The 13009-nt window shown below is 33.1% G+C and overlaps 1 protein-coding gene across 6 annotated transcripts in view; it reads left to right on the top strand.

Moving 5' to 3' along the window:
• LOC106466228 (E3 ubiquitin-protein ligase TRAIP-like) overlaps nucleotides 1–13009 on the top strand; it is an 81716-nt gene that overhangs the window by 46418 nt on the left and 22289 nt on the right. For all 6 annotated transcript variants that reach the window (XM_022394211.1, XM_013926479.2, XM_022394206.1 and 3 more), the window contains one exon: nucleotides 10586–10699. In XM_022394211.1, coding sequence (XP_022249919.1) covers nucleotides 10586–10699 — 114 coding nt within the window. The remainder of the gene's footprint in view (nucleotides 1–10585; nucleotides 10700–13009) is intronic.

Raw genomic sequence — 13009 nt, 5'->3', positions numbered from 1 at the left:
CAAAATCTGAATAAAACCCCCAAAATGATTACCAAATCTCAATCTATGAAAAATGTTACTAACAGGGGGGAATCTTGCTTGAAATATGAAAATAAAATGACATACACTAAGCCAGATTGCTCAAAGCATGTTCTCAAACATGTTCAAGTGTATAGGTGAAGCCCAAGGTCATTACGCTATTTGCCAACAGAAAAGACTGGTCTATTCCAGGACATCATGAGAGAAGTCTCGGCTATTTTTCCCGCAAGTGAACACACTTAATGGCTAGTTAGTGGATCCTAGGCTTGTGTACAGCTAGAATAAGTAGAAGTTGAATTGCCTACTTGAGTGACTCCTTGCATCCAAATTGAATCAAAAGCAGACAGAATTCTGTAAAATGTACACATTAACTAAGGAAGTAGCAAACACATAGTACCATCCTGTATCACATACTTCCTCAACTCTTTATTTCCAGGCTGACTGGCTGTCCCTAATTTTAAACTATGAAAAAAAAATCTATCTCTAATTGTTTGTCATTCCAGAAATGGAAATAACTCATTTCTGCACCAGAAAAAACACTTATCGAACAACACCAGTAGGTACAGCAAAAACAGCCTTATGGAACAAGAAACTACTTTGACTACTCACCCACTCCTATTAACAGGGGTTGTCCAAAACACTATGCAATACAAGAAAAGAAACCTTTTAACAATAAAAAATATATATATCTAAAAAACAAAAAAAACCTTTAACAAAGATCACCTTTAAGAGGAGGTAGCTAATAACAGTATGTAACATTACAAATAAACAATACCATTTAACAAAGAAATCCCCTTTAGGAAGGGACACTTATCATACAAGAAAATAACCCTTTGGCAAAGATTAAAACACATTAATGACTGTAATAAAGCTCTTTAACAACAGTAAGCACAAAAAAAATTCTTGAACACTGAAAACGCACTCAGCTCATTACAAAAATAAACTTCTCATTGTTAATAAAAATCTCTTTAAGAGCAAAATAAAAGAAAGTACATCAGTCAAATACAAAAATAAGCTATTTATTATAGTAATCTTTGGAGTAAAATGAAATGGTACAAAAGTAAACTCTTTAACATTACTTTAAAAAATCTCTATCTTCAAAACTCAAAATAAATTCTTCAAGTTAAAATTCCAAAAATAATCTTTGTGCAGAAATTATACACGACAAAAAAAACTGGATATCTGCATACTAAGTGGAACCCTTATCTGTATTAATGTAAATAGCTCTTTTTTTTTTTTTACCTTGAACTAGGTGGGGAGGTATGACTTCTCTGGATCTTCAAAAGAGCTGTGGCCAACTTTGATTCCATGGTGTGTATGGTGGAAGTCCCCATATCAGCTACAGTATTCATACCTATTGTGGTGGTTGCCATTTTAGTTGTTGGTCCTGAGATGTAGGAGTTTTGGGGTAACCTTCCTGCTTTGTGTATTTTCATTTTTGTTGATGATATACCTACAGGAAGGCCTTACTATGATTAGGAGGGCTACTGCAGGAATGTGATTTCCAATATTCTTGGAGTTCTGAAGGCTAGACCTTTTGTAGCCTCCTCCAGAGCCCACCTTTTAGATTCATCATCAAGCAATGCATTTTTATTCATAGACTCTGAATTCACAAATTTATAGCCAGTACATGAATTTGTAGGAAATGCCAGAAACTTGGGAACATCTGAAAAATCAAATATTAAATTCTCATCATTGGTTCATTCCATTTTGGAGAGATTGGGACTGGATTGCAGCAATGCAAAGAATGACTCCGATTGGCAAGTTGAAAACAAAGATAACCAGAAAGGTAAAGAACATGATCTCAAATAACAAAAGTCAGGATTGAAAATGCAGGATCAAAAGAATTCCTGTTGGTTAGAAAAATATTGTCGATTGTGTGTTAAAGATGTAACATCTTGGTTGCAGAAATACTCTTTACTAAAATTTCCTTTATGAGCAGTGTGAAAAACTAAAATAAATTGATGGTCAATGGCTGTGTCTACAAATTGATATGTGCTCATGCTTAACCTGCTTGAGAAATGTGATCCCTATTACCTGCAGACAGCTTGGTCATTGCAGATACGTTTGAGTTTTACACTTGATCTACATCATCAGTTGTGCTCTTTGAGGTTGTCGTAGTAATGATCATGGTCACAGCTATCCTGGAACCCTACCATGTTCCTTCCATTATAGTCTGGTTGTAGTACGAAACAGAGCCTGGGTTCAGTAGGAACGAAATGGGATGGGGAAGAGATTGAATAGTTGGTAGGAACATTAGTAACTGAAATAGATTGAATGCTGATTGGGTGCTAATTATGTTTTCCAACCTTGGAAATTCATTAACATTAACATCAAGCCTTTCATTTGGCTTTTTTTTAGATATAATAGTACAGAGTAAAGCAGCAAAAACGTCTTGCTACAAAGGTGTTACTTCTTGCCTTTGGCATTACTTACCTATTTTGCAATTCCATGCATTATGACTGACCTTGTACTGGAATAATGTTAAGAATAGTCAAATAAAACATGTACACCTAGTTTACATTTGTTATGCTGCTTGCAACTGTTTATGAAAGTTACTTTCTACATACAATTTACCTTACTCAAATTTCAGGTTGAACCAACTGATATGTTTCCGGAGTCTACTCACAAAACATAGGTCTATCTTCATTTTCTTGCAAGTGTGGCATGTAACTTACATATTTCTTTTATCTATTTCCATAAAATTTATTATCTAACAAACATTTCATTGAAAAGATTGAAACATTCTTACACTCACATTGATAAAAACAACATGTGTGCTGCTGCTTCAACTAATACCTTGTAGTTGAATAATGACTATTAGTTTCATATTTTCAGGCTCTAACTCTCTTTCAAAGGTTGTCTGCAGTTTGAGTTCTCAATAATTGATTCATTTTGTGCTATACAACACCCATGAATGACTTTGTGTGAAGTTTCATACATTTGTGCAACATCTCACACATACATATATGTTTCAGACTTTTACCTCATATACACTAGCTTTTGACAGACCACCTTAGACATGTGCCATTATCACAGTAATCACTTCGAGCTACTTTCATAAACTATGTTTATGTAGCTATGATTTGGTTATTGCTGCCATCTGATAGTGGTGAAACTTAACAGTCTTATAGAGCTCACAAAATAGATTAAGTGTTGGTATAATTCAGACAAACTTGGACCATTTAGCTTAAACTCTTGTCTCCAGAACTAATATTTGTTCTTTTGCTACTGTACATATTAATGCTTACTCAAACAACTGTCAGCTAAATAAAGTTATCCAGAAATAAATGGGTGTTTACTGTGTGGAATGGTTGCTAACCACACTGTATTGCCTCATGGAAAAGTAGAGGTAATCTCTATGAAATAAGAGCAATTTCATTAAAATTCATAGTCACTCAGTCCACGGTCTCTGTTGGTAATGAACACAACATTTTCATTGCACATAGAGGAGTCGCACACACAGAGTTAAGAATATGTGTGAGAGTTTTTGTCGAGCACCATTCAACCTGTTATGGAGGACTGCCACTACTAGGTTAAAAATGAGAAATTGTCATGAAATGTGGTATTACATTTTGCCATGGAAAGTCACTCAATAGCTCAGAAACCAGTGGTTGCAAAGCCATAGTAGTCAGTGGTATTTCTACCAAGCAGTTGTCCTAGCTGGAAGTTACTGAGTGGCTGTGCGTAATTGTTGTCTATGCATTTTGTCAGACTAAAACACAATTACATTGACATACTTAACCATCATATCACTGAGACTTTGCCTCAGTGTTTAGTCTAGATTGCTGAACAATTCACAACAAGTGACCTGAGATTCTCTTCACGCCTCAAAATTTCCACTCACCTGGTCATTTTTAGTAGTGATTTTTGATGCAGGACAATTTAAAATTGCTGGTTGGTTGTCATAAAGGACAAGAGCATTTTCTAGAAGAAATATATCAATTCAATGTAAGAATATGTGCTCAATTAAACATGGTAAACAGAGAGAATAAAAATGTTAAACTGCAAAAAAAAATAGCTATATAGCTATGAATTGTCTCTTCTAAGTGAAACTGGATGGTTTGCCGCACTGTTGCTATAGGCAAGTGCTCATTTGTTGCCCTTGACAAAACTTGAATGCAGCAGTAAAATTCTTGTAAATCGAATGTAACACTGGGTGTAGTTATTAAGTATTTTCAATAGTAAATGAAGCCTATTTAGATATAACCTGGTTGCTGTAAAAGTGTTGTATATTTGAAAATATCTGCAGGGTGGTGGCGGTAGTGAAGAATAAAATGAAAAGGCAAAATTGGAAAAAACAAACAAACAAACTTAGCCAGAAAATCTATCATAAAAATAAAAGAGTAGTTGAAGAAAGCTGGTTGTAGGTTCTCTTGGGTGAAAGTTGAGAATGATGAATAGTTCTGTCAAGTTTGTAGACAATTCCCAGAACTTTCAGATAATGACTCATCTCTGGTTAAAGGATCAATGCAAAATACAGAAAAGAAACTGAAATATCACAATAAGAGTGCCAGATGCATCAGAATGTTTTGAACATAGAAATGTTTTAGACAAACCCAAAGAAACACAGTTCACAAAAAATGCAAAGAAGCTAGATGAAATAGTGTTGTATATAAAAATTGTTCAACACAGCTTACTATGTGGCAACAGAAAATTAATCATTCAGGTAGTTTCCAAGATTACTAGCTGTACAAACAAAAATGGTGTTGAAGTATGGATGAACTATTTGAATGACAATGCATATAAAGATTTTTGTATAAGCACTTTAGAGGTTTGAAAGTTGGAACAATAGAATACTTAAATGGAGCTATATTTATTAGTATCCTCAAGGATGGATCAACTGATAAAGGAATTATTGAACAGGAGTTACTATAAAAAAATGCTGTGTTGGGCAAAATGATGAACTGAAAATCAAACTAGCTGATATAGTGGCACTTGATCATGGAGATGCAGCTGAAGTAAAAGAGAGAATTGTTAAAGGGTTTGAAAGTCTTTGTGAAAAGCATGCCAGAATTAATACAGATCACACATCTGTGAATCTAGAGAAAACATCAGGTGCTGTGAAATTATTTATCGGCGCAGTAAAAAACATTTAGAAGAAAATATGAGATGTGACAGTTACATTGTAGTAGTTCATTGTATTTCACACAATTTAGAGCTAGCAGTTTGTGATGCTAGAAAGGGTTAAGGGTATCTAAAGGAACTTGAGATTGTTTTGAAAGACATATTTAGGATTTATTATTATTCACCAAAACACAGGAGAGAATTTTATGAAATTTCAATTTCATTGGTTAAAGAATTAAAGCACTATGGATGAGGTGTTTAACAAATAAGCTGAGTAACAAGCCAGATCAGATCACTGAAAGTCTTGATGAAACTTTGTAGAATGGATAGCAACAGCCTGTTGTAGAGAGACAAGTGTAGAGGACGATGTTTCGAAAGTCTTTCGTCTTTAGGTCAGTTTGTGTATGGTATTGTCAGTCTTTATAGTATTCTGGTGGATTGTGGAGAGTGTGTTATGATTTGTTGGTTTATCCCTATTTATGATTGGAGGAGAGATTTCTTGTAGATTCAACCAATGGTAGCCACAGGTTACTCACCTGTAATTTGGAATCCGTGTTTAGTGAAGATTTAATTGTGTTAATATAAAATGATTCTTTAACTTTTCTTGTCTTCCAAAATTTGTCTATGTTGATGATTCTAGTTTTATCCCAGTTTATTTTGTGTCCAGTTGACATGGCGTGTTTTGCAATGGCTTAATTGGGTGTTTTCTTGAGTCTTGTACTGCCTTTGTGTTCTTTTATTCTTGTCGCGAATCTTCTTCCTGTTTCTCCAATGTATGTTTCGTTTTGTGTGGGACCCGGCATGGCCAGGTGGTTAGGGTACTCGACTCGCAATCTGAGGGTTGCGGGTTTGAATCCCCGTCCCACCAAACATGCTTGCCTTTTCGGCCATGATGGTCAATCTCACTATTCGTTGGTAAAAGAGTAGTCCAAGAGTTGGCAGTGGGTGGTGATGACTAGCTGCCTTCCCTCTAGTCTTATGCTGCTCAATTAGGGATGGCTAGCGCAGATAGCCCTCATGTAGCTTTGTGCGAAATTCAAAAAAACAAAACGTTTCGTTACAGGAACACGGAATTTCATAAATTACTTTTTTGTGTTTCTCATTGGTAGGTTGCTGTTTGTTTTTTACCAGAATGGGCCTTAATGCCTTGTACGATTTCCACTGGATTATTTTGAATTTCTTGGATATGCATTTGAGTTTTTCACTGAAATTTTGCAGGTAGGGGAAGTAAATGGTAGTAGTGGTAGGGTTTTTCTGATCTTTTCTTTCTGTTGTGTCCTTCTACAGGGAATTTTTGATGAAGGAGGAGGAGTAACCATTCTGTTTAAAACCCTCTATGATTTTTTTTGCATTCTGTTTTGATGGATGTCTTATCGCAAATGTTTTCTGCTCTCTTGTTTAGGCATTATATTGAGGTTGGATGATAGGACAGGATGTGTAGGTATCTGTTTGTGTGGGTGCATTTTGTGTATACAGTTGCAGTGATTTTTCTCTCTTGTCCGCTGATGAGTATGTCAAGAGTTGGTAGGCTGTTTTGTTCCTCTATTTCAATGAGGAAGTGGATTCTTTTGTCTACAGAATAAAGATGTTCTGAGAAAGCTGGTAAGTTTTCATAACCGTGGGGCCAAATAATGAAGGTGTCGTCAACATGATGTTTGTAGAGGTGGGTAACTTGTGGCTACCATTTGTTGAATCTACAGGAAATCTCTCCTCTAATCAGAAACAGGGATAAACCAACCAATCATAACATGCTCTCCACAATCCACCAGAATAGTTTAAAGACTGACAACACCATACACTCACGTCATCCTCTACACTTGTGTCTCTACAAGAGGCAGTTGCTGTCCATTCAACAAAGTTTCATCATGAATACTAAACAATCTATCAAAGAATACTGAAAGACCTTCTTGACAACTATGAGTTGTCTACTATCAATGTAGATAGATAGTAGACTCACGCTGATTTCTCCAAGCCCGTTCCCTTGGCTGTGTTTCGCTAGATAGTAGATACTCATAGACAACTCATACTAGATAGTTCATACAGGACATGGCTACCACAGGTAAAGATGACAATGCACAGAAAGCAAGGGGCTGCAAAAGTGAGTTGAAACAGTGCAAATAAATGGTGACATTGATGAGCTGTTCTCATCAGCTGAATTTTACCTGAAAGAGAGATTAATAATAGTCCCAAATAGATGAAGAAATTAAGAAGAAAATTAATATCCTGGAAGAATGGTTGGACTTGAAAATGTACATCACTGGATCTGTTATAGATACATATGAAAGCATCTTGGTTAATGAGAATGCTAAGTGTTTAAGATGTATTTTACCCCTAGTAAATATTATGTTGAAGACAATTTCTCATTAATGGCAGAATGTGATAGTGGGTTTAGTCAACTTAATAACATTAAGACTGGGCCAAGGATATTTCTAAATTAAGAAACTTTGCTCTGTTAAGAAATAAATGGGCCTACACTAGAAGATTATCATCCAAAAAAAAAAAGACTGTGAAGTAGTTAAACAGTGACAAATGGACAAGAAACGCCAAGTGTCAAACGCGCTCTGGTCTAGGGGAAAGTATCAAACATATTCTAGAAAGTCTATATCTGATAAAAGTGAGTTGGAGTAAATTGTGAAAAACTGTTACCTATGGATATGAGTATGTTATATGTAGTAAAACTAAAATGCTCAAGATTGTATAAGTCTTATAACTACATTAAACAAAGACTAAGTTACGAGTAAAATAAATATATAATAAAATATTGTTGAATTCATAAAAACTGTAATAAACTGAACTGTTCAAGGTTTAATAGTTATTTACATTACTATTTGCATTAAAGTGTTCAAAATTAAGAAAAAATAAAATTTTGTTTTCCGTTACATATATTCTTTAATAAGTTTCTTAATACTTTGCTGAGTTACTTGTCCTTAAATACTTAAATACTTTTAATAATAAAAATATGTGGGATGAGTAAGCATTAAAGTAGGACAAGTGAAACTTTAGACCCAGTTGTCTTATAGGAACGAGTTGAATGAGAAAAACTTTTCAAGGCCTGTCCTGGTAACTGCGTATTTGCTATCAGACCAGGCATGGTAGAAGTAGCACTAGCATTATCACTAGTGCGAAACAACATCAGGACTTTGTTCTCCAATAAACAGATTACTGTCCATACCACTGCTGTCTTCTTTCTGGACAGAAAACTATATGTTTTGAGCATTTGTTTGATAGCCAAATTAAATGGTGCTAATACACTAGATACTTTCCTTACTACGCCACTTGTGTACAAAGTATTTGTGGTTCTCTGTCAGATGTATACTTTGATTTTTTGTTTAACATCTTCCTATTCTCTTCACGGTATCTGAAAAATAAGTTAATCTTGAGAAATGTAAATTAATATCTTGTCAAATATATTCAATAACTTTTGTTGTGGTAACATCTGAAGAAGATCAGTTTCATTATTTTGTAACTTCAGGATATTCACTGATTGTCCAACTAATAGCTGGATTAAAAATCTTGCAAGCCTTGGTGGGCCTAAAGTCAAGGGATCTGTACTGTATGTATATATTGACATCATTCCAGAAGTAGATTCTGTCATCAACTCGGGCACTTCCAACTTCAGTTTGTTTGCCCTAAATCTTCATTTGAAATTTTGAATATCTTGCTTTCTATCACTTCCAAGATTATAAGGTTAAATATGCAATTTTTGTCATTTATAAAGAAGTTCATCCATTTATTTGAGGATTTGAAACTCTATGTGTTAAAACGTAACAATTGCAGAATATTTTTTTCAATTGAACTGTACTATTTACTTTTCAATTATTTACAGTGAAACTTTGACCACAAAATTTCAAGCCAATTTAATTTCATGAACTTAAAAGGTGATATTCTAGTCTTAACTTTTTCTTACAGTTGTGACAAATGTGTTGTTTGCATACTATCACATTTGAATCTGAGTTGTATAGATTAGGATTAAGAAACTTCTATATTAATATTAACTTCCAATCATTTACAAGTAAACTTAAGCAATAATCATTTCAAATGTGTTATTGGATGATAAGTACATGTAACTGCATATTTTACAGTTCATTTCCTAACGCATTTCACTTGAATAATTTTTATGTTTAGACTCCATTTCATATGAAAGGTTAATGCTCTTCCTGGTTTGAAATCTGAGTTAATTTTCACAGGTCTACCAGTTATATTTTGAGCCTCAAAATAATTTTAATCTTTGGTTATATATAATTTTTATTCTAAATGAAGTAGATATGTATAATGGAACAGTTTGAGGCCTCACAGCAGGAGAGACTCTTGACATATTGTAATTGATTTAAACAAGCCTAAAGATGTTATTTTCTCTATTCTCATCTTGCTATTTCTATCATTAGAAGGTGATCAAAATAAGTTATATTTCAGTAAAGTTAAATAATTTTATGATAAATGCAAAGTATGCTGATTCTAGTGACAAACAAATCACTATTATAAAATGACATTATTGATATAAGATATTTATGTAATATACTCTTTAGATAATAATTTTGTAGTTGACACCACAAACGTTTTGCTTCAATGTGCAAAAGGTACATACATGAATGGCATAAAAACCTTATAAAATGTGACACCACTGCTCCCACATACCGATAATAATGAGTTTTATCTAGCAAAGTTGGCAAAGCAGTGAAAACCAACAGCTCTAATGTTCATGATGCAAATCATGTTTGTTTCATATGTTCATTTTTTTTCCACATTTCTCTTGATTTTTCTAAGATGTATGAAGATATCATTTCTTTTTTTACTAGTAAAAGTTACTGTTTAGGAGGCCTATCATTCAGTAGCAGAACTCATCAGCTGTTATTAGATTATGACAACCAAAAGTACATGAAGTACAAAATATTTTATGTTAATGTGTTAAACACTTAAAAACAGAAAAAGCATTAGAAACTAACAGGTTCAATAGTTTTGATTAAAGTCATATGTTTTTCTCACATTGTTAATACCTCAATTACAAATATCAAATAAGAGGTGTGTATAAAACCATTGTTCAAAAGAGGCCTTTTGTTCAATATCAGAACTCCATAATGTATAAATTAAGAGGAATGTGGGGGAAACACTTGAAATCAAGCATGTTTTTTATCACAAATATTGTGTTAGTTTATGATGTATTCATTTGAACAATATCACACTTTAGTTATACAGCTTAATTCACCACTTGTAATATGTATGTGTGTATGTAAGTAATCAGATGTACTAAGTTTTTATATTTTTCTCTAGTTCATAACTAGAATGTCATACTAATACAACTTACCACACTCCCCTTTTAGTAAGGGTTATGATTATTGCTCTCACATGAAACATATTTGTTAATTTAAAAATAATTAACTTTCAGAATCCTTGATAATTTGTGACAACATGGCAATTGTTACATTAGTTTTTGATTGTATGCAGAAATAATTTCAAATTAAAGGTTCAATTTATTTTCTGGATTTTTTTAACCCCTCTACAGTGTGGAATTGATCATCTCAGGATCTACACAAGAAGTTGAAGAAATACTAAACAGTTACAGTGATGGAGCTGGAGCACTAAAGCAGATGGCTACATATTGTTCCCTCCTTAAAAGGTTGGTAAGAAAACCTTAAAGTCAGATGATCTGTATCCACAACACAACTTTTATTTTCAAATATTTGCTATATGTTTGTGAAAGAAACAGCTAACTGGGTAATTTTCAAAAAATTTATCTACCATATCATAATCAAAGCTGGACAATTTGTGGAATTTGCTAATCAAACAATCGTCAGGTTCATTCATTGATTACATTCAACTAATTCTGTTGTACACGAAAATATATCATACAACAATGTGGTACAAAACCTGTAACAAGCTGAAAATACAATTAATGACATTATATCGGTTTTTCTATACTAATTTACACAAAAGTAATCTACTAAACTACTGAATTTTTGTTGAAATAGTGTCATTTTCAAACTTTTTATATAAAGTTAAACTGTATTACCCTGAAAAACTTCACATGTAAAAGAAAAATTGAATAAGTTTCTCATGAAATTAAAAATGGCACTTGTGCAAAGGTTTAATAAAAACTAAACACTCCATAAGGATAAAGTATATTGCAGAATAAAACTTTATTAACATGAGGAAATCCTCAATAGCCATGGCACTTGAAATTCTTTTAGACAGGATCAGAGTAGATTAATCTGTGAGACCTTTTTAAGCTGTGGCATAGTGGTTCATAGTATGGCTCAGAATTTTTTTTTTTGAAGTACAAACTTTTAGCTCATAGCTCTGTCACTTCTTGACTGCTTTGAGGTATAATTACAGTTTAGGTCTCAGAAAATCAAACTCTTTCAGTTGATGTATTTAACCATGTCCAAGGTCTCATAGATTAATTTACTATAATCTTGCTTAAAAGAATTTCAATTTGAGGGTAGGCTGGTAGAGATCCTGATGAGTAATAAAATCAAAGTGGGTATACATGTGCCTCACGCTTGGTACTGCTGTCATACAAAAACATAGCTAATAAAAAGGAAAAAAAGGTCTAGTAGATTAATTTACACTAATCTTGCCTAAAAGAATTTCAAATGCCATGGCTATTAAGGATTGCCTCTTGTTTCCTTTTTATTACCAAAATTTTTTACTCCAGCAATACCAAGCATGGGGTGCACATATAACTGATTCTGTTGTATTACTCATCAGGATCTCTACCAGCCTTTCATCAAATTGAAATTCTTTTAGACAGGATTAGAGTAAATTAATCTATGAGAGTTTGGATGTGGTCAAATACATCAATCGAAAGTGTTTGGCCTCCTAAATCCAAAACTGTAATTTTGATCTCAAATTGGTCAAAAGATGATGGAGCTATGAGCTAAAAGTTTGTACTTGAAAAAAAACTCGGAGCTGTTTTATGAGCTGCTATGCCACAACTAAAAAATACATCCATCAAATCCTGTTGGACATTCTTTACAAAACCTTTATTTAGAATGACGCTATAATTTCCAAAGATTCTCTAATATTTATTTCATCCTTATTTTTAATCTAATTGACCAATTAACTGAACATTATGCCAAGTGATAGAATGAGTGATACTCGCCACATGTTCAGCTAAAGATGATCCATTAACTATGTTTATCTATAACATTTTTATGTTCTTCAACTCTAAATTTTAAATTCCTGCAAGTCTGACCAATGTAAGTTAAACTACAGCTACATGAAATTTTATAGATACCACATTTATCATTCCATTTCTACTTTGTCTTTAACTTTCTCACTACAGCCTCGATCGATTCAACCTATATATTGACCTTTAGAGTCTCCATACTGTAACTTCTAATATGTTTTGTTTATTTTCACAAGCTTTTAGTAAGAATTAAGTTATTTTATGTTATTTTTAATGAAGTATTTCTTTGTATTTCTAAACATTTCTCCGCTAATTTATGAAGTCAAAGTGTTGACTGCTCTAAGTGCAAAGTGATTTTCATGTTAAGATTAAAAATACTTTTCTCAAATTTCATTTGCATAGTCTCTAAAACCTCATAAATAAATTTTGAAAATTTTGTTTTTAGTAAAACTTTATATTTTATCTACTCTAACTCTATGTGAGGTTGGTCAATTTGACTGACCCTGTAATCACTATAAAAAAATACAAAATAAATCTAAATTACCCCTTTTTATCTTCCTAAAATGACTTCAACTTGTAACATGAAACTACATGACTATGTAACAAGAGCTGTTAAAAATTGAGCTAAGCTTGTTGATGTGTTTTCCATAGGAATAAAGTTTGCACTGGAAACAAAAGAGACAATTCTCTGTAGAAAAAAACAATATAATTTTGATTATGAGGAACCCACTTTGAGGCTAATAATGGTTGGAGACGACTTGAATGGGTAATGAAGAAAAACTTTAATATAAGTTTAAC

The sequence above is a fragment of the Limulus polyphemus genome, unplaced genomic scaffold (genome assembly GCF_000517525.1).
Source record: "Limulus polyphemus unplaced genomic scaffold, Limulus_polyphemus-2.1.2 Scaffold2195, whole genome shotgun sequence".
NCBI classification, from domain to species: Eukaryota; Metazoa; Arthropoda; class Merostomata; order Xiphosura; family Limulidae; genus Limulus; species Limulus polyphemus.
This window is presented reverse-complemented; position numbering and strand designations above follow the sequence as displayed.